This window comes from Periplaneta americana, chromosome 2 (genome assembly GCF_040183065.1).
Source record: "Periplaneta americana isolate PAMFEO1 chromosome 2, P.americana_PAMFEO1_priV1, whole genome shotgun sequence".
Lineage (NCBI taxonomy): Eukaryota > Metazoa > Arthropoda > Insecta > Blattodea > Blattidae > Periplaneta > Periplaneta americana.
In genome coordinates, this window is record NC_091118.1 from 28,946,596 (window position 1) to 28,969,225 (window position 22,630).

Consider the following 22,630-nt stretch of genomic DNA (forward strand, 5'->3'; position numbering starts at 1 on the left):
AAATGGCTTTTAAGGAACCCGGAGGTTAATTGCCGCCCTCACATAAGCCCGCCATCAGTCCCTATCCTATGCAAGATTAATCCAGTCTCTATCATCATATCCACCTCCCTCAAATCCATGTGAATATTATCCTCCCATCTACGTCTCGGCCTCCACAAAGGTCTTTTTCCCTCCGGTCTCCCAACTAACACGCTATATGCATTTCTGGATTTACCCTTACGTGCTACATGCCTTACCCATCTCAAAAGTCTGGATTTAATGTTTCTAATTATGTCAGGTGAGGAATACAATTCGTGCTGTTCTGCGTTATATAACTTTCTCCATTCTCCTGTAACTTCATCCCTCTGAGTCCTAAATATTTTCCTAAGAATCTTATTCTCAAACACCCTTAATCTCAGTTCTTCTCTCAAAGTGCGAGTTTAAGTTTCACAACCATACAGAACAACCGGTAAGACTTAGAACTGTTTTATAAATTCTAACTTTTAGGTGGTTTGAGAGCAGACTGGATGACAAAAACTTCTCAACCGAATAATAATAGTGCATTTCCCAGAAGTAAATTAATGACAGGACAAGCAAAGCACTCATTTCATTTGGTTGATCAAAGCTTCAAGTCTAAATAATTAATAAAAATATTATTACAACAATTCACATTACAAAAAATAATCATCACTATACAAAATAACTAAAGAAGAAATAAAAAAAAAACCAAAACCTATAAACAATTTTGTAATCATTCAATTGAGTTTCTTGTTTGTGTTGGGAATAAAATCTGTCGATTAGTTCTTTATTCTGTGTTTAATTTTCTTCTGAGTGTCATTTATATTTGTTACTATTGCTCCAAGATATAAAGAACTTTTCCAGGTTTTCAAAGGATAAATCTCCCATTTTTATATTTCCATTTCGTCTTATGTTCTGGTCACGAGACATAATCATATACAGTGAAACCTGTTCAAATCGGAACCTGAATAATCCGGAATCCTGTCTATTTCGGAACAATTTATTAGTCCCGACGAAATTTGTATGTATTATGTGTAATTTTTCCTGAATAAAACAGAAACTGTCTGCTACTGTTCAAAACGGAAAAAATATTTTGGATACACACTATATTTTGTAACTGTATTTTGAAACAGCGTGTAATTTCAAGGAATATACGAAATATGTAGGTCACTAAGATAAAAACAAGTTTTCTTTGCAAAATTCTAGAGGGTACGAGGGTGTGTTGGCCTATCGGTCATAAATTTTATTACCCTGTTGACTAGGCAGACGAGTCCCTTCAAAGATTTTCAATGCTTCACACCTGTATACTGTCGTAGCTAAACAGAGCGCAAGTGTAGTGATTTCCTGGTAAAAAAAAAAAAGTTGCATAAAATGTGGCATTAACATTAAGTGATGAAGTGAAAGTTATCGAGATAAAGGAAAATTAGAAACAAAGTCTATGTGAAATAATATTGAAGTACAGTTGTGGAAAACTCAGGTGTGACACTTTAAAAAATAAAGATCATAATGAGTGAGTGGCGTGCAGCCAATATTGGTGACACAAAAGGAACCAGAAAGCAACTGTTTATGTGAAAATAAATGAACTGTTGTGGGAGTGGGTTCTTCATGACCTTTTAAGGGGACACTCAACTATATTTTGGAACTTTTTTCCTATTTGACCAATCTTTTTCAAATTTAGAGAAAAAGTTTAATATACACATGGAAAGTAACATGCAATATCTCAGCTCATTAGATCCAATACTTTTCAAAATAAAAAATATTTCAATTTTTAATCCATCATTAATTGAAATATCACTTTTAATTATCATTTTTTATTTTTTGGCTTTGTTAATTTGACTGTGACTTCTCAATGAATAGGGGAAGAATTCTGCGTATTGATTTAGTTCTGTCACGTAAATTAGTGTAGAAATTTAATTTTTCATTTCTATGACACTTTTTCTACAATTTTTAAGTTGAGTATCCCCTTAAAGAACAAGCCAATTTCTGGATCTGTTCTGCAAAGCAAGCTATTGAACTGGGAAAGAGATTAAATAAACCAGAATTCAAGGCTTCTAATAGATGGCTCCTAGTCCAATTAATTAATAATGTGCAGTGATATGCAGTACAGTATTAGAATATAGTGTTAGATATTAAATAGAATGAGAATAGTAAACTTTAGTAATGTTTAATGACTAATGAGTGAGTTACGATAATATTTATACAGAAAATGAGATTTTAATCAAGATGATTCACCAACATAATAAGCGACAGAAAGCTGATTTAATGTGATGAGTGTTAATGGAATATTTTGTACTTCTTGCAGTTTGCGGCATGCCATTTTGTTTTTCATGTATATGAATGACAAAACATTCCATTTTAATGTCACACCTGAATAATACGGAAACCTGTCCACAACGGAAAAAAAATTAGGACCATGTCACTTCCGTCTTGAACAGGTTTTACTGTACTTTGTCTTTTCGGGGTTTATGGGTATGTTTGTATACTGATAGTAACTTATTGTTTTCTTTGCAGGTCCTCAGTGTGTGGATTTATCATATATAGCAAGCAATGGTGTAAAAAATATGGTTGAAGGAGAAATAGCCACTGCCAAGACACAGGACCCGATTGAAAAAGAACAGCTGGAGAATTGCATGGCTGAAAACTTGGTACAATTTATGAAAGAGAGTGGAACTAAATTTCCATTGTCAAGTGAAGCAGATACCTTGTCAACAAAAGCTGAAGGACATGTCTTGGACAATCTGAGCCAACCAGTGTCAGAGTTACCTCATGAAACAGAAGTTCCCAAGAAAGATATTGGCTGCCAGACATTTTTTCCTGCCTCAGTCTCGAACGGACATACTGTTGGGTGTCAGACAACTGGAACCGGGGACATCATCTCGTTAAATCTGTATTACGAAAATTCTCCAGATTGCAAGCTGATGACTGCATCTATTCATGGTCAGAATAACCAGACAGCATGCGATAATATGACACTGCGGGATTTTGAAAGCGTCTTGGATGTGCTCCAAGGTAATGCATTTAATTCTTTAAAAAATTCTGGTACTACCGATAAAGAAACACAGTATGAAGAGATTGACGTTCGCAAAGCTTCTGAAACAGATAGGAAATGTTACTTTAAAGGGAGGATTATACGTATTTCAATTACTTACCTATTTTTCATTTTTATTGTCCATTGCACTAGAAATGTTATTAAAGGCACTTACTTTTTCGTGACCACCCTTGTGTGTGATACATTTACAAAATTCTTAGGCTGGTTTTAATGAAAATATCTTTTTTGCAAATAAGAGGCATAGATAGATTATTGAGAAGCTGTGATAGATGGCTACTGTGAAGGAATATCTTGCCATTCGGATTTATATATGAAATGGAATAAGAGTGACCCAAAAATTATTTTACTTCAAATACTTGTGAGCGGAATATTAATATCAAATATCAAATTAGGCTAATTTCTTTTGTGGCAGCAGTCCCCATATCATTTCTTACCATTTTAATATCTTGATAATACTAGTTCAATGAGGTTACTGAATGTATTAAGTGTACCAGTATATTTAGTGCTCACAGAAGACTGAGAATGGGATAAATGCAAACATTATAGTTTTCTGGTACAACAAGTTTTTATTTTCTTAAAATATAACATTTAAAAGCAAAGTTATCAAATATTAATTCAAGTAGGTCTCAGTAGGATCTGCTATTTTCATTCAATTTTGACAAAGTGCATCTTATAATGTGGGGCAGGTCTTTGAATAGACACTCCATCTATTTGATTCTGTTTTTTATGCTGTAACTATGATGGAAATAGCCTGAAAATGAAACTTGAATTACTTGGATATGTAAACCTTGGTGCACAATTTCCTCCATATTTGTGTCTCACACTTCACCTATGTGAAAATGACTGGTGGTGAAGTGTGAAGTCCAGTATACAATAGAACTCTGACGATTCATTTTAATGGTGGTGACTGGAGTAAATGGTTGAAAAAATTGGAAAAATCGTACTGTACGTGAATTTCATGCACTGTGTTTCATGAAGATTTGAGAGATTATAAAACTTTATTGTAAGTAAACTACTGAACTTACATTACTGAAACCAGCTCAGAACGAAAGAGGAACTCTAACAGTTTGTGTGTGTATGTTTATTAAGCTGAGAGTTTACATTCTTGCCTGTAGGCCTTTTTTTTTTTTTTTTTTTTTTTGTGGTTTTTGTTTTTTTTCAGCTGCAGCTGAAGCTCGTATTCCGCTGCTGCTGTCGCTAGGCTGTCACATTGTTCTTTTACCTGCAGATCATATTCTTATTGTTATGAATGCATGTGGAGAAATAGTTCTGCATTTTGGAATTTCACACTACTATGTCAGTGGTTTAGTCCAACGTGCATTTTGTAACAAATTAAAAAAAAAATCACACATTGTTGCCATGACATGCATTTGAAAATGATCAGCACCTAATGCTTTGGCCCTCAAGGTCACCGGACTTCAAACCGTGTGATTTCTTTTTTTTGGGGTTATTCGTCTCACCAATTAATTTTTTATTTTCTTTGGTTATTTTACGATGCTGTATCAACATCTAGGTTATTTAGCGTCTGAATGATATGAAGGTGATAATGCCAGCAAAATGAGTCCGGGGTCCAGCACCGAAAGTTACCCAGCATTTGCTCGCATTGGGTTGAGGGGAAACCCCCGGAAAAACCTCAACCAGGTAACTTTCCCCAACCGGGATTCGAACCTGGGCCGCCTGGTTTCGCGGCCAGACGCGCTGACCATTACTCCACAGGTGTGGACGTCTCACCAATGCTGCATAATATCGCAGACCTAAGGCAGCGTATCATCGCAGCAGTTGACACTATCGACAGGTCCATGTTGGTGCGAGTGTGGCAAGAATTTTAATTGAATTGGATTTAATTTAATGGAGAGGGGCACTGTGGCCCAGCACTGCGACCTGTTAAGATCTATTGTGCTAACCTTCTGGTGACGCATTCTCAAACCCACACCGGCTGACACACACTAAGGTTATGTGTACCCAGGTTTCGAGCAGGCAACCCCACTCGTCTCTAGGCCAGCACCCTCCATGCGTCGCCAGCCGGCGTTCGGGGAATGCTACTGAATGATAACGAAATGATGTAAATGCCTAATTTGGGGAAAAACTGGAGAACCCTAGAGTGTGGCAAAAACTAGACTATCGTGTGGATGTGTGCCGTGTCAACCATGGTACACACATTGAACATTTGTAGGTATAAAAAAACTGTTTGAGATCCTCGTTCGTTCTGGATTGGTTTCATTAATGTGAGATCAGTAGTTTACTTTCAATAAAGTTTTGTAACCCCTCAAATCTTTATGAAACATGGTGTATATGAAATGCAAAGTACATTATTTTCAAATTTCTGTCATAATACCCAGGCTAGAGAAGTTTACCAAAAATTTAGAAGCCAGTAAAATGTTTTTGGGAATCGGGTAGAAAATAATTTAAAAATTCGCTTCCTTCCCTCTACAATGCAATCCTGTTGAATCTTGCCGCATTCTTCAGGTTCCAATATAGCTTCCTTTCTAATGGTTTCTGTTACTGTGATTATATCCAGTGAGGGAAGTGAGGAAAAAACAGAGGTAGTATGCTACTGCAAGATATTCTCCTGGCATACCTCAATTTAAAAAAGGCATACCCTCTCCCTTACAACATACACATATATGACATATACAAAAAATTGTTCGTGTAGTCAGTAACGCAAACATTAAATTTCTTAATAAACATTTCAAGTTGCTTGCGACTGAGTAACATTCAGAAATGTCGGAAAATAACCAAAATCTATTTCACTGCCATTTTTCTGGCTTGAAAAAGCGTTTGACAAGTGCACGTAGTAAAACTATTTTCATATAGACTGGATTTACTGGGCCTAGTCCCACCCTTCACTTTTGTGTCACTGAAGTTTTATCTTTACTCCTCGTATGACAAATGTATCCATTATTATATTACAAACACCACTACAATAATAAGTACTATATTTAAATGTCTATGTTAGCTGTTACTTAACGATACCACATACTGAAGCAGTAAAGCTCAAAATTCAAACCTGAACCAAACATTGCCAATACTACGGAAAATCACTAAACAATGGTGCAAAATTAATTTACTTCCTATAGTGTTAATGATTAAAACTTTTTTTCTATCATTAACGAGTACTTAAACAGTACTGTACGTAACTCTATTTAAATAACAGATAAGTAACGATATTTGTCACTGACAAATATTTTAAAAGAATAAGATCTCATCAATCACTAAATTGGCAACAATGGCCACCACATGCTACAGACCACTGCCTTCTGTATTTGAAATGCTATCGTTGTAAGCATTCCAGGAGTTGACTTATCAAATAAATGTGTCTAAATACACGTTGAGTACAGTTCCAGAAGGCTGCAGTTTAGATCTAAAAAGCAAACAGATGAAGAAATGTATAAACAAATTTACGGATCACATTTTTTCAGTGACGGTATGTAATTTTTCATTACCAGTATGTTTTCTGACTATAGAAACCAGAGGCGGTATTCCATACCAGCACATACTGTCTCACTTCCCTCACTGATTATATCCCTTTGTTTGAAAACCAGTGTTCTACTAATATCGCTGCATCAAAATAGCCATATAAAAGACTTAGACCATTCATGTTAACCATTAAATGATTCCTGTTGTCTGTAACAAAGAAGAACTGACTTTATTTTTTAAAAGATTCATAACACTAAATGTCCTTTCACATGATGCTGTTGAGGTTGGTAACACTGCGACAATGTTGATGAAGTACTTAGCAAGGGAAATCTTTCACTTAATGGAGCTAACTTTATCAGAGATCATGTAGTGATATCTTCTGTCCAGTTACTCTGAATTCATACCATTCACCCATTGTGGCTTTCAACATTTCTTCCTTTTCTTCACACATCAATTTTGCCTTGAAACAGATACCAGTAACCAAGATTTTTCTTTTCTTTTTTTTTAGCATAGATATGTCTAAAAAGTCAGCAAATTATTTTTTATTATATAATTCATTATTAGTTATGATAATGTTGAGAAGATTTTAGTAAATATTATACTGAATTAATATCAGAATGGAAAATTAGCAGTCACACAAAAAAAAAAGAGAAAGGGAAAGAAAAATTTTTTTCTGAAAAAAAAAAAAAAAAAAAAAAACAAGAAATTACTTTATATTCGAAAATGACAGAAAATTACGTACTGGTATAGATTGTTGTGTTGTTGTGTTTCTTTTTCTGCAATATGTTGACCATAAACAGTATTCATAAATACACGAGCAATGTCTTTGACTCTAAAAAAGTGGCATATCATCAAAATTCGGACCTTGGTGATCAGGGTTCACTGTTCGTAAGCAGACAAACTGCTTTATTGTTTTGTGTGCACCCATATGCAAGACTTGGTGTTATACATTGAAAAAAAGATTTTTACATAAATCTTATCAAAAGTGAGATGAAATAGCTCACTACCGGGTGTAGCTTAATAAGCAAGAAACCTTTAGATTATGAATAGTGTACCTAACACGATGCAAAACATTTTTATATACGCATGACTTATTCTATTTAGTTTTTAACTTGCAGTTACTTTTGGTTTAAAAGATACAATGCTAAAATTGTTACGATAGATTCCAATATGATATTATAAATACCTCATCTTGGACTGTCTCAATTTTCTGCTCTTGGCAAGTCTTGAGTGTAGAGTAGTGGCAAAAAAAAACTGGACCGATCCTTGTAGCTGATTTCAGAGCCTTGTTCACTCCAGAGTGTCGGTGGATATTCCTTAGACCCAAAACCACCTGTGCAGTTGAACAACAGCCACGCAGTTGGTTTGTCATACTAAAGGCGTATGTTATCTCTTTCCAATACACTGTATTAAAATCATTTGTCATCTCACTAGTGAGAATAATTTATGCTGGCATAATCAAAACTCCCTGATGTTTTAATAACAATACTGTTGCACATAAAAAATCGTTATTAGCATAACTATCTATATTTATATGTCCAAGGAATATGCACCAATGCTCTGGAGTGAACAAGGCTCTGAAATCAACTACAAGGATCAGTACGGGTTTTTTGTACCACTACTGTACAATGGATGTTGGCCACATAAGTAAAAATCCAGCGGCTGGAAATCAAGGCAAAAATAAGGCTTTAAGGGCCATGATTACCTCTTCATTTATTTTGAAATTGCTGACTTAGTGTTTTTCTAGCAGCAGCAAAAAAATGAGATGGTGTTCTGTCATACGTGAATCACATACGTGGCGAAGAACATCAATTGGAACTGTTTCCAGCAGCTCATTTAAATATCTGGTGTACAAATCAGAGTTGTTTTTATTATTTTAATGGAGCTATTCATTGAATAATCAGTGCTTTTACTCAGACCCTCAGCAGTCACTATGGTCTTCTTGTATTACTTTTTGTCTGTGAATATTTGCTAAGATTATGGTGCGATGTCATAAACGTGCCACACAAAAGTAACTGTAACTCTGAAGCTAAGCAAAATCTGCTGTATGTTTATCTGAACTATTTTTCTTGCTTTTTGATCCTCTATTCTAGCTTCAGAGATTTCCTGTTCTTCGAGCTACACTTTGTACATTTCTAGAAATACTTCCAATATGAAAAGAAAGGTGATATATATTTTGTGAATCCATAGTAAACCATTAAGTGTGTGGAGGTACAAAATCTTCGTTCATTTCTAAACTTAAATATTTTTGTACTAATATACCGGTATCTAAAGTGAAAGATATTTTTAATATCTATTTGCACATTGAAACCATCTGTGATATATATCTTTTTAACTGACGACAAAATGAAAATATTATACAGGGTGGAAGTGAAATAACCCTGCAGATTTTCAGAGCAAATAGCTCATGTTGTATGTAACAGAAAAGTATAATACCATATTGATGAAAAGTCCATAGTTTTCTCAGAATTTTTTTTTTCCTCCAAATGCTAAACACCCTCTTATTCGGTAACTATTGCGAGTTAGATCGTGATTTTTGTCTATATCGATAGAAAATCTAATAAAGAATCACTTATCCCTCTGGCATATTTCAATAGCGTGGATGGTTTTCGTGTAAATTTCATTTAAAAATACAAATTTGAAGCCACTGACTGACGTAAACAGCTTGCAACATTGTAGCCAGCAAGGGAGATGGGAGGTAGTTCACTAAGGCAGACAGACTTGAGTTCGTTGACCTCGTACATCTTTATTACTAGAAGAAAGAAGTGGCCATGTTGCCAGACTGCTGAAACTTCCAACTCAGTTGTCTAATTAACCGTGCATTTAATCACAAAACGTAATATAGATTTTCTATTCATTTAAGTGTATCTATCGTCCCTTTGAGTCTGTAGAATTATTTCACTTCCACCCTGTATATGAATTTACCTTCTGAAATATCATGATATGTATTATGGCTGAAAGTTGGAGAAGCTGTGCCTTAAGGAATAATTATAATGTTTATTTTTTGTACATTATTAAATCATTCTTGCATACTAACAGCTTTAGTTTTCCTTTAACCTTTTTTTTTTATTTTGATTCATCATAATATAGAGCATTCCTTTATTTGTGTATCAACAACTGCTATATGTACTGACATTTAGGATTGTTCTTAATGGCCGAGTAGGCACTATTTTTTTTAGCCCTGTATACACTACATCCTACAGGTTTAATATGTCCACCCCTATATTTCCTACTGTATTCTCCATTTTATCCACTAGCAGTCTCTGTAGTCTCATATGGCAATGTCCTGTACGGAAATCTGCAGACTTAATCAAAATATTTACCTACAGAGATAGCTGTCTACAAAGCAGGGAACCAGTGGATTGAGAAACAGCTGGCTGTAAATTTTGCCTGGCGTTCTGGTGAGGACAAAATCCTTTCATAATGTAGATCAGCTTTACTTCTCTTCTAGAGGAAGTCTTGATAAGTACTTGTAATAAAAAGAGCTAAGATTTTTATGTAATTATTAAAACTTGAAAATACTTGTCCCAAAAGCCTACTAAATTGCATACAATTTTGACCTTAAAAAGTTAAAAATATATATTAATAGATCAACAGGACTATGCTTCCCATATGAATGCTAAGTAAATTAAATTTATTACTTAGAAATTGGAGCAAATGTTTTCATTGTGTAAAAAATGTTGAATTGCGGTTTGTGACTAACCGCAGACAACATTTCAGTTTTTGCTTGTTGGGGGTGGGGGAGTTGAGCAAGATTTTTAGGGAAAATCTTATAGTGTATATCATATGGCATACTCCCTCCCTATTTCCCCTGAAATTAACCATTTTCCGTACCATAAACTGGGGTAAACTTGACCATAAAGCCAAAGGAAGATCTTTTCCTCTGAAATAAATTACTTTCCACACCATAAATTGGGGTAAACTTGACCATAAAGCCAAAGGAAGATCTTTTCCTCTGAAATAAATTACTTTCCACACCATAAACTGGGGTAAACTTGACCATAAAGCCAAAGGAAGATCTTTTCCTCTGAAATAAATTACTTTCCACACCATAAACTGGGGTAAACTTGACCATAAAGCCAAAGGAAGATCTTTTCCTCTGAAATAAATTACTTTCCACACCATAAACTGGGGTAAACTTGACCATAAAGCCAAAGGAAGATCTTTTCCTCTGAAATAAATTACTTTCCACACCATAAACTGGGGTAATCTTGACCATAAAGCCAAAGGAAGATCTTTTCCTCTGAAATAAATTACTTTCCACACCATAAACTGGGGTAAACTTGACCATAAAGCCAAAGGAAGATCTTTTCCTCTGAAATAAATTACTTTCCACACCATAAACTGGGGTAAACTTGACCATAAAGCCAAAGGAAGATCTTTTCCTCTGAAATAAATTACTTTCCACACCATAAACTGGGGTAAACTTGACCGAAAAAAAAAAGAAATAAACCGTGATATCGTACTGAACATGTTTCTAAAGTTGATTAAATTATTCTCCATTTCTTATGTACTTTTTATTATTTTAAGTCACAAACAGTGCTAATATTATGGTTTAATTTCTTTTGTTTTATGGTCTAATGTACCCCACTTTACATTATATTACCAATTTCCACACAAAGACCTAGCTTTAACTTCTTATCCTATTTATACGAAACATAATTTACATGCACTTGCTGTTAATGTGACGTAGGTGCGAACAAATGAACACACAGTCTGATTGATGAAGAGATTTTTACTTAAATTAACAAAAATTAATTGTACTTTTATTTACAATAGGTTAGAACTATTAATATAGGAAAGGGTAACACCTTGGTCCCATTTGAGCAGAGTCATTTTGCTTTATGAGTACTACTCAGTTATTAATTTCTTTAATCTGAAACCTGGAGGCAGGGTGGGGGCAGTCACGCCCTCCTGAATGACGCTTATGTGAATAACATACATACATGTTTTGCCCATGGGCAGGTATTTCACTGCAAACCCAGCATTCTCCAATCTTTCCTCTTAGTCTCCGCATATGATCCACATATCTTAATGTCGTCTATCATCTGATATCGTCTCTTCTGCCCTGAACTCTTCTCCCGTTCACCATTCCTCCCAGTGCATCCTTCAGTAGGCAGTTTCTTCTAAACTATTTCGGATTAAGGGTTAATAATTATTGGTATTATTATAGGTTTGTTCCAGCAAGCAATTCAGAACTCGTTCCGAACTAATACCGAACTTCTTTCAACGCGTGCGCCAGTTGTGTACGATGTCAGAACTAATTCAGGATTTTACGTTGTTGGAACATTTCTTGAATTGTTGTTCTTTCACGGCCTTCGGAGTTTCTTCTCATATTAAAATTATATTCATCTTCAGAAATTAATTCTTCGTTAAATATATCACTATCCCCTACCAAATCACTCATGATGGACTGTTTTTTATTTTTACCTGCCTAGTCTCGAAGCATTTTAACCAGAACTTCAGATTAAACCATCTGCTCATAAGTCAACAGTTCAGAATTCCCAGTTTCTGCTCTTAACCAATTTCACTCATTCCGAACGAGTTCTAAAGCACGTTGGAGCAGAACTGGGAGTTCATTATCGGTTCACAATCAATTTTAGTCTTGTAGGAACGAGAATTGAGCTACTGCTCATGAGCAGGCAGTTCAGAATTGATTCCGAACCGTGCTGGAACAAACCTAATATTTACTTAGAAATTACAAATTGTCCAAGAAGTCTGTATTTATTATTGTTATTCATGGGCCCGTTGAAAAGAATATGGTCGAAATAAATAACATGTTGTCTCCAGCCCATATCATTACATGTGGCGTTCCTTCCTAACACAAAATGACGATTCTCTTTAGCCCAGAAGACAACATTTCTGGCACGTGAACTGTGATAAATCGCACATAATTGAAATAACATTCATTGGCAAAACTAGACAAATAATGGGTTTCTCACATACGACGCAACTCAAGGTCTCTGGCATTGCTCGGAAAGCATTAGGGTACGGACATGCCGAAGATGCCTCGCTGCTCGCGGTCGATATCTGGATGTCACCACACAAACATGCAGCTTTAAATGGGACAGCACATGTCGAAGATGCTCACGACAGTTCACCCTAGCGGTTTACATGGAGGTCTGGCTCGATTACAAGAAAGTTTGTGTTTTCATCGCTGTAGAAAGGAAGACATCGATGTAGCTTGCTCCTGATTGGTTTGTTTACGTCGCGTCGCATCTCCTGCCATTCTACTGCGTTCTTCATCATACTATCAAGACAACCTGTGAGCAGTGTGTGATTTTTTTGCTTCTGTTTCACTACCGAAATTTGTGATAACAGTTTTACTTTGTTCCTGAAATTATGAAAGACGAACTAATAGATTTAGTGTTTAATACTTAATCTATATGGTATAAAAGATATAAACAACACCACAACCGACATGTTTTGGCTAGGAAATGAAAGAAAATAGCAACAAAATTAGGAGCAACAGGTATGTTTTGTAATTGGTTCACATTGTTATGTTTATTTTCTACATAATACATTACTGAAGTAATGTATTTTATGCAGCAACGTTAATGAAATTTACATATTGTATTATAAAATTAATACATTTAAATTCTGAATATTAATGATACAAAAAGTAAATATAAGTACAGAATAAATACATTATTCGAACTCACTGGCGGCTGGTGGTTTGAAAATATGGTGGTGCACAATGGATATCGAAGAGGAGTTAAACATACTTTACTTTAAAGTTTAAAACCGTGTATACCTGAGGGCGTATACATATAAAGCTAATTTATATGCAATTAATAAGTAAAATGACTAAATACAAGCATTACCCATTTATACAGAAAGTCCAAAAGTGGAAGGGGTAGTGGGCGGAGCTCTCTTTATTGCGATTTACCCTCATAAAAAACATTTGAGCACAGAATCGTCATCAGAATGCTACCAAGTTCCAAGTGCAACGTTTTCGTTCATAAAATTCAAATGTAGCTTTCGTAGGCTGTTGGGAGATAGCAGCACTTATTGCCAGAACGACAACTCTTAGAACTTTAAAACAAAATACAAGCTCCTTTATGTATTGTGCCGTTTATGTGCATGTAAGTTGAGAAAGTAATATGCGAAATATGCGACTGTTCCTTGCACAAGCTGAATGAATACATTTTTCATGCTTATTGCTTCGGACAAATGTCTTGTTGAAACAGATACTTTCCCAGTGAATTTAGTTTCTTCTGCACTGACGTTGGTGTCCATGCCAGGGAGTGCGACAAACTGTTCTCAATGAGGAAAGCAGTAGACCACGCCTCTAACCCCCTGTCCCCGCATTAGCCGAACATCTCTATAAACTACCTTCCCTAGGTTTTCAACATCTTTGCAAACCAAGAGGCTTGGAGGCTCTTGCAGATGTAGAAAACAAGACACCAACTGCAGATAGTCATGAATGAAAATTGTAAAATAAAGTTATATTTTTAATAATAACAAAGCCGGGAGATTAGGAACATTACTGGGGGGGTGTACAAACCTGCAACCCCTTTGAGAAGCCGCCACTGTTCGAACTCTCATCAAATTCTGACTTCACTGTATAGTTAATAATCTGATGTTGACGTGTTAAAGGATTACCTACAAAATAATCTGTTAATTTGTTTATAATTATTTTAGCTCTATGTGTTGTTGAATTGTGTGGTCTCGTTCGTTGTAAATTGCATCTGGTTGGGATGAAAAGAAGATCTGAAACATTCAACAAATATCCTTCTTTGTCAGTGATTGTGTTGTGCAGAATATAAATTGCTTTCATCACACTGTCAGCAGTTTTTTTTCACTTGTTTCAATGACTCCAGCCAAAATTCGCCATTTAGCAAACAGATTACCAAAGGTGCATTCTACTGTTTTCTCAGCTTTCGATAATCATTTGTTGAATGTTTCCTGTGATTCGTCCAATGTTTTTCCTGAATATGGTTTCATTAGATTTTCTTTTCATTGGGTAGGCTTTATCACCGATAAAAATATGAGGAACCTTTTGATTAGAGTTTGATTGGTTCTTTTCTTCTAGAATTCCTAGCTTATTTGTTTCTAATAATTTCGGGAGTGTTGAAGCCCGAAATGTTCTTCCATCGCTCTGCTTCCTGTTTCCTCCAACATCAATTCAAATGAATCTATAGCGATCGTCAACTAGTCCTTGTAAAACAATATAAAAAAATTGTATAATTAAAAACCTGGAGTGGGGTGGACATTTTATCCGAATATGTTTGCCATCGAGTGCTCCGATGCAATGTGGGAATTCTCAAAGATTTTTATATTGAATAATTTCGAGGAAAAAATTGTTCCGGGGCCAGGTATCGAACCCGGGACCTTTGGTTTAACGTACCAACGCTCTACCAACTGAGCTACCTGGGAACTCTACCAGAAACCGATCCAATTTTTCCCTCTATATCCACAGACCTCAAAGTGGGCTGACAGCTGTCAAGCAACCAAAGTTGAGTGCACACTAACTCTGTGTGACTTAAATTGTGGCTTTCTGTTAACGAACAGTGACGTGTATTATGCATATCAAGCTTTCAGGTATAAAGAGTTAGTGTCAGCCCACTTTGAGGTCTGTGGATATAGAGGGAAAAATTGGATCGGTGTCTGGTAGAGTTTCTGGATAGCTCATTTGGTAGAGCGTTGGTACGTTAAACCAAAGGTCCCGGGTTCGATACCTGGCCCCGGAACAATTTTTCCCTCGAAATTATTCAAATCAACTTTACAAGGAGTTATACCTGAAAGCTTGATTTGCGATTTTTATATTGTTCAGCAGTCCTTATAAAATCTGATGTTATAGATTGTGTCATGCGAATGGTTGCAGAGTTTCCCATAGAACTTTACACACTTGCTTTATAATATTTCCAATTGTGGTGCTTCCCATTCGAAATGAAAAGGCCAAGGTTTTGAAACTGCATCCAGTTGCGAGGTATCTGTAACAATTAAACTATATTGAATTTCACCATAAAGATTTATGAAATTATTAAAAAGAAATTTAAAATTTAATTTTCAGAAACTGAAGTAGGACATTGCTGGAAGAATCTTAGGCAAGATTTTGGTAAACAACCGAAAAAGAATGAGACTCGATCAGGAGATGCTGCATCCGATGAGAGTGGTAGTTGTTCTTCATTCAAGATCAATTCACCCGTCGGTGATTTGACAGAGTTATACGAAGAGTCGTCAACTCTTTTAGAAGTTAACACTGCTGACAGTGACTCGGAAAATTATACCGATTTGACAAGCCCTTCCCCTGATCTGAATCATGCATCTCGAGCTGCGACACCATTGGATCCTCCAAATTCATCACCAACGTCATTCCATACTGCTTCAGGTTCGGGATATGCTGTGACAAAAACAGGCTACAAAAGACTATTAACCCCCCAAGCCCAGATTGGTAAACAACTTATTCATTTGAGAAAAAAGAGGCTTGCACTGAGAAAGAATGCAATATCTCGCGACCACAACGACGAGGATGTAGGATTCTTCAATTCTCTTTTCCCTCACGTGAAGAAATTATCACCAAAAGACAAATTTATTTTTCGAATGAAAATGCAACAAACATTATTTGAACTTGTCTTTCCTGAACAGCAATCCTCTCAGCACGGGACCTCACCTACTACACTTCAACCAAATAGAAATGAATGCTATCCTGGATCATCCCATTACAACTCCCAATGTCTGTTTGGAACTATTATACCAGTTTATAACAAGCAGTATCTTGAAGCAAACTACTTGCAAAAGTACAAGTCATAATTATGTTTTCTTTAAATTTTTTCCTCCTGCAACTAGACCTCCTATTTAAAACATTAATCTCATACTTTGAAAATAGAGGCTAAATTACTGCAGTATTAATATTCAACACAAAACATGAATTACGGAACTTATTACATACTTATTGAGAATGTATTTCTTTAGTCTGTGTTAAAACAACATTGTAAAAAAGCTGTACATTTATAGAATTATGTTCTTGTTTACAACATTATGTTTAAATTTAATTATATATGTTTGCATTTGATGCAATTTTCTTACCTTACGGTCACGACCAGTATGTCTTCAGCTAGAATTGGATTTGTATGGTGGTAGTTGTACTTGAATGTACCAATTTTTGATTCAGCAAGATCATAAATATACTGAAATGTATCAAGAGACATTCTCATGTATGTGTTAAATAATAACTGTAGTCATACAAGAATTATACAAAGTTGAGAGATGATCCAGAAAAATACCTCAGTCCACTGAGAGAGAGAGCGCAGAACACTGAAAGGATAAACTTCTCCGGTATGTTCATCCGTCATCGATTTAGATCGCGACATCGACCTCTACTGTGATGTAAATCTCAACCGCGAGCAGCAAGACATCTTCGGCATGTCCGTACCCTGCAGGAAGACAGCATCCACTGATTGCACAGCTGGTGATCTCCCCTGTTTCTCGTAACAAGATTAGTCTTGCAGGCGCCTTAGCTGTAAACAGTGCATATTACTCAGCCTTGTTCAGTTTCATTTGCTGTGTGATTGAGTACACATTTGTTCATTCTTATTGTGTATAGCTTCGTTCACTATGTTATACACTGCAATGAATGTTTATTGTGTTAAACTATGCAAGAACAGAGTCGTATGTGGAATGTCAGCTTGCTTTTATTTCCCGGAGCACATGTTCCCAATAAATCGACAATATGCAGATTACTAGAAAACTTTAAAGAGACTGTATCCCTGTTAAACATAAAGAAAACTAGAAAACCAAACATTCTAACCGAGGAAAAATTAGACGAGATAGGAGCGGCCTTAGAAAGAGGTCCGAGAAAATCGTTGCTTCGCTTAGCATTTCAGTAATTGCGATTTCAACAATTTCGGTAGCAAAAATTCGTCAAAGTGTTTAATAACGTGTTCAAAATGTGCCAGGCTTCTCTAGCAGCAGAGAGTCGTCATTTTGAACACCTGTAGATAAAGGTAAGCTTAATCTAGTCACATTACTTCTTGGTTTATGTACAATTCAGGGGAGACAAGCCGGGCCGTGATGCAGCAACTGTGCTAGACGTATGCGGTAGGCATGCCGTGAGAGATGTGAGCAGGCGATTGTGTCATACGTGATAAACCATGCATAAGGGCTACAGGGACTTCTCGGCCACACTGTAAAATTTGTCTCCAGAATGTCATGAATTTTTTTTTTTTTTTTTTACATCTGTTGAATATCCAGAGATTTTTAGAATAATTTAGTTACTATGAAGAACATTATTTAATCTGCCAATGAAATACAATAGCGAACCCCCGACATAACATTAAACATTTTGTTTGAGTGTTGGTTTCATAAGCAACACGTGTATTGATGTATCGTCGTTGTTCCTGCAATAACTCCTATGTGACATATTTATCGATTTTCAGATTTTTGCTCTATTAAATAACTTAAATAGTGATACAGCAAATAATAAAATCTCCTATATGTAATTATATTTCTTTACAAATGTAATCTTCATCTTACGATGTTTGGTGACGTATATACGTCCGTTGATGTAACATATTAATGAATTTAAATACTATTATAGTCACGATCATATAGCTCAGTGGTAGAGTGCCTGACCAGAGACCAGGAAGTCGCAGGTTCGATTCCCGCTCGAGGTTGTGTAATTTTTCTTTCATACCATGGCATGATTGTGACTATAATAGTATTTAAATTCATTATATTTCTTTGTTTCGAAAATGTAAGATTTCACAGTCTTCTATGTATGGCTGCCATAGGATGAATAAATGTGTTTTTTCTTCCTACTGAAAAATTGTATATTTTGCACAAAGAAGTTATTGCAGGAACGACGACGATATTCTATCTCCCTTCAGCTGCCTGCTACTTTGTGTTCACGTCATGGTGAAAGGGATTAAAATTGTTAATGTAAATTAAATGATAAATGTGCTTATTAATATGTTGTAAGAGTGGCCTAGTGGCTAGAGTGCTGGACTTATAATCCTGTAGATCCGAGTTTGATCCCCAGTGTACCTCTGATTTATCAATTGTGTTGGACAAGCCTATGGTTCAGGTAACTTCGGTTCCCCTGTAGCATCCCAACAAATCTCAATCATCTCGCTGATATAGCATAGACCAACCTCCTATGATGCACCCTGGGCAATGACTTTGTGGGTAAATTGGTTTCCACAACTGGCTTTATATGGGTGAATGACGAACAGTCACTACCCGCAATTAATTAAAAAAAAAAGGTTTATGATGCATTTCTAAGAAAGACAAAGCTATACATTTACGTGCAATATACAGACAAATTTAATTAATTTAAAAGTTGATAATAATTCAGTGCATAACATATTGCAGCAAAGATTGAAGAAGTTTTTGCTGCAGTCTACTACAGAAAGCAATCTCTTTTTCCAATAGTCACAGAAATAGTAGAAGTGAGAATGCACCATATTCGTAGATATAATACAGAAATATTGGCGTTACAAAGTGATTGACAAAGTAACTGAAACAAAAGTCACAAACATGTTTTTAACAATGTTGAATACAATTTTGGTACATATTTCATAGATTTTACAATAGAGGGGGTATATTTGTGGTTATTAACACTTACTTACTGGCTTTTAAGGAACCCGGAGGTTCATTGCTGCCCTCACATAAGCCTGCCATTGGTCCCTATCCTGAGCAAGATTAATCCATTCTCTATCATCATATCCCACCTCCCTCAAATCCATTTTAATATCTTCCCATCTACGTCTCGGCCTCCCTAAAGGTCTTTTTCCCTCCGGTCTCCCAACTAACACTCTATATGCATTTCTGGCTCAAAACCTTATCCTTTGCTGTGGTCGTGCCAGAGAATCAGTCCCATTCCGAGGCTTATTTGAAGGATTCGTAACAAGCTGTTTTTTACGGTGATGGGTTGTTAGCCCTTCGCCCAACCCCCAAGCTGGAGGACCACCCCTCATCGGCTGTCCGCAACTGCTTATTCAATATATTCACAGCTACCCTCCATATCTGGAGGCCGTCTCCTCGAGAGATTAACACATTTCGGATAATCAAAATCTCGCTTTATTTCGTGAGTTTGCTTTGCTTAAATATGGTATTTATGTATCTAGAGAGGTAAAGGCAACAGAAGAAGTAATTGTGGAAAATTTCGTGCATATTGCTATTACCAAAAAATACGGTCCTTATTGTTAAGTAAAGAGCTAAAACATTATTAATTAGAGACATCAATATTTGTGACTGAAAGTTTTAATGGGTGACTATATAACTGCTGTAGAAGCACAAAGTCACCTTAGAAAGGCGTTTGAGGTTCTATATCAGTTAAAGAAAAGAATAGGAAGAGGACTGAAGAAGTTAGATCTCATTTCTACAAGAGCGGACATGGATCACTTCAACTTTGGTTGGACGCCTCAGCTTTGTTCATCAGGGCAGCATTTGTCGATGGTAAGTATCGCAGACGTGCTGCGCAGAAAGAATCTACAGAACGTATAATGGGAGACTGCACAATACTTCTTAATGTAGACTAGCTGTCCTCAACCTATAGTACGCATACTACTGGTGATACATGATCCACTGCTATGTGGTAGTCAAAAGTGTGAAAGAAAAATATAAATTATCATCAAATGTAAACATACAATACAACCACAATTATCCGACATTCTATTAACCGATCAGCGGATTATCCAATTATTTTTCTATTACAAGCCTCAAACCTTACACAATACTGCTGTCGCTGCCAGCATCAGGAGTAGTTACTTCTGAGTGTTTTTGCAACTTGTAAAATAATCATCATATTTGCTTTCAAAGAAATGACCCAAGAACTTTCACACAATTTATAGCAAATCCGTGCATCATCCAGTCCTTGTCCTATTATCCCTGTGGCCAAGGGAGATGTTTTTTTTGGGGTTTTTTCTCTCACTCCTATGGATGAATATCAGGTAACTTTATCAGGCGATTAGAACCCCACTCATCTTCGCCGCTTTCTTTCCTCCCCCATCATCCTTTCCTCATCATCCCATTTCTGGTTTTTCAGATCACTCTACCGGTGGCCTCCTGAAGCTGCTGACTCTCTCGACCAGCCTCCGTGGAATGTAGTTCAGCAATGTTGGATGGCTTCTGTAATGGCACCTGAGGCGGACCTACTCGGGGGGGGGGGGAGTATTACCTCGGACCGACAGAGCAGCCTTGGGGGAATTTGCCGAAGCAGGAATGGTATATGGATTCTGTCGGCAGTAGGGACCGGTCGTTAAGGGAATTATGTGGTTAGGGCGGTGCGCGTAGGGGATCTGTGACACGCAACTCATTCCATATCAAGGGTTAGCACAATAGATCTCAATAGGTCGCAGTGCTGGACCATCTGTGCCCCCTCAGTTAAATTCCATTCCAATTCCTTCCCTGTGGCCATACCATATAACTTCTATGTAAAATGTCTTCCATGGTGTCGAAAGAAAAAGTGTTTTGCTAAGTATCGGTATATAAAAAAAGTTCAAATAATTGAGCGGTTTTGAAAAGGAGAAGCTGTGGCTCCTCTCGCGTCAGATTACGAAATTGGTGTTACAACTGTGCGCGATTTATTAAAAAATAAGGATAAAGTGTATCAAATATATAAATTTACAACACGAGATCTCCACTAATTCTATCTTTCTGCAGATAGTCAGTATAAGGAGTTTCCTTGGCCCTTAAAAACCCCTTGTTGACAATGGAAATTAAATTAGCGAACATCTGTTTCACTGTTATAGCATATTAGACACAAGACCACGAGGGAAATTGCGAAACTGTATGTATTATCCACTTGATGTAGGTTATAGTACAGTTTATCCCATTTTTTTCGATTAATCATCCAGTCCACCCCTTTCGTTTCCACTGTATATAGCTGTATACTGTACATTTTATGGAATACTTCATTAAGTGATAATTCAAATAGTATCTGTTTTTAATTAAACACGCCTAAATAAAGCACTCAGTTATTGGTATTGGAGCATAGAAACGTTTATTATAACCCTTAGAGTGACACTTGACGATTTGCCATATAAATTTGGTTAGTGGTACAGCTGATGCCCTAAATTAGTGAGTTGCATTTTTATGTGACGGTCAATTTAAAAATTGCATTCGCTATACTTAGGAGAAGATCTAGTTACTTATACGTCAGAGTATTGTAATTCTTTATTAATGAAACTTTCAACTACATACTGTACAGTGCAGAACTCAGAGACATTGAAATGACAATTACAATTGAAGAGTTTTTCTTTTAAAAAGGAAACATAGTCCAAAAAAATGCAAATTTGAGATGTGAGCGTATTGTAGTGGCCATGTACTGAATTAGTTGTTAGTGGGGGGGAGGGAAAGAAAAAAGAAAAAAAAAACATAGTCTTATATTATAGGAGTGCAAATTTTCAGTGGTTTTCATAAAACAACCATAGTCCAAAGACTTTTTTTTTTTTTGTGAAAACTGTCATTGCCCAGGATGATGGTAGCATTAAAAAATATCCTATTCATATCATCATTAAACATTTATCCATACAATTTTAAACTGTAATAGATTGGCAGTACTGCTTCTTATGTATGCAGCAAAAGCCACTTCAGAGAAAAATACTTTAGCACACAAATTGTTGTATTAGTTATGGAGTCATCTTTAGGTCCAGAAGCAACCCCATGAAAGAAACGTAAGCAATAAAAGGAGAAGAAACAGGATATAATAAAGAAAAAGATTAAATGAGAGGCACACTTCAGCCACAACAGAGTATTTTTTCTTAAAACAACCATTGTCCACAGTTACCTACATTTACACATGCATTTCTATGAGGCAATTTAAGTTATATGTATACTTCAATTTTCCTAAGCTTCTACAACACCTTAAAAAATGGCATGGTGAATTTCATAGGCCTACTTGAAGCATCAACAATGCCCATGTCTGATAGTTTTTTGTTTCTCTTGAAAATTTATGTTTTTGGACTATGTCCCCCCCCCCCCTTTTTACCTTTCAATTGTACCAGTAATTTTTTTTATTTAACAGACTTTTTAAAGTACAGAAGCTGTTCAAAGGCATTGAGTTGAGAAATGTAATTTTATTGTAATTCTTTGTCAACAAACCTAATCTGCAGGCGGTAGTCATATACCAGTATGATAAGATGATAATTGTAATTCTTTATTTAAAGAACTTTTTATACTACATGGACTGTTCACAGGCTATGCTGTAATGGTATAGCATTA

General features: G+C 36.0%; 1 protein-coding gene across 2 annotated transcripts in view; it reads left to right on the forward strand.

Moving 5' to 3' along the window:
- LOC138691366 (uncharacterized) overlaps positions 1-22,630 on the forward strand; it is a 29,045-nt gene that overhangs the window by 3,185 nt on the left and 3,230 nt on the right. Inside the window, exons 2-3 of one of the 2 annotated variants that reach the window (XM_069813274.1) lie at positions 2,509-3,006; positions 15,480-16,617. In XM_069813274.1, the coding sequence (XP_069669375.1) occupies positions 2,509-3,006; positions 15,480-16,219 (1,238 nt within the window). In that variant the 3' untranslated portion in view covers positions 16,220-16,617. Of the gene's footprint in view, positions 1-2,508; positions 3,007-15,479; positions 16,618-22,630 lie in introns of those variants that run through there. The other variant, XM_069813281.1, reaches the window with a different exon arrangement.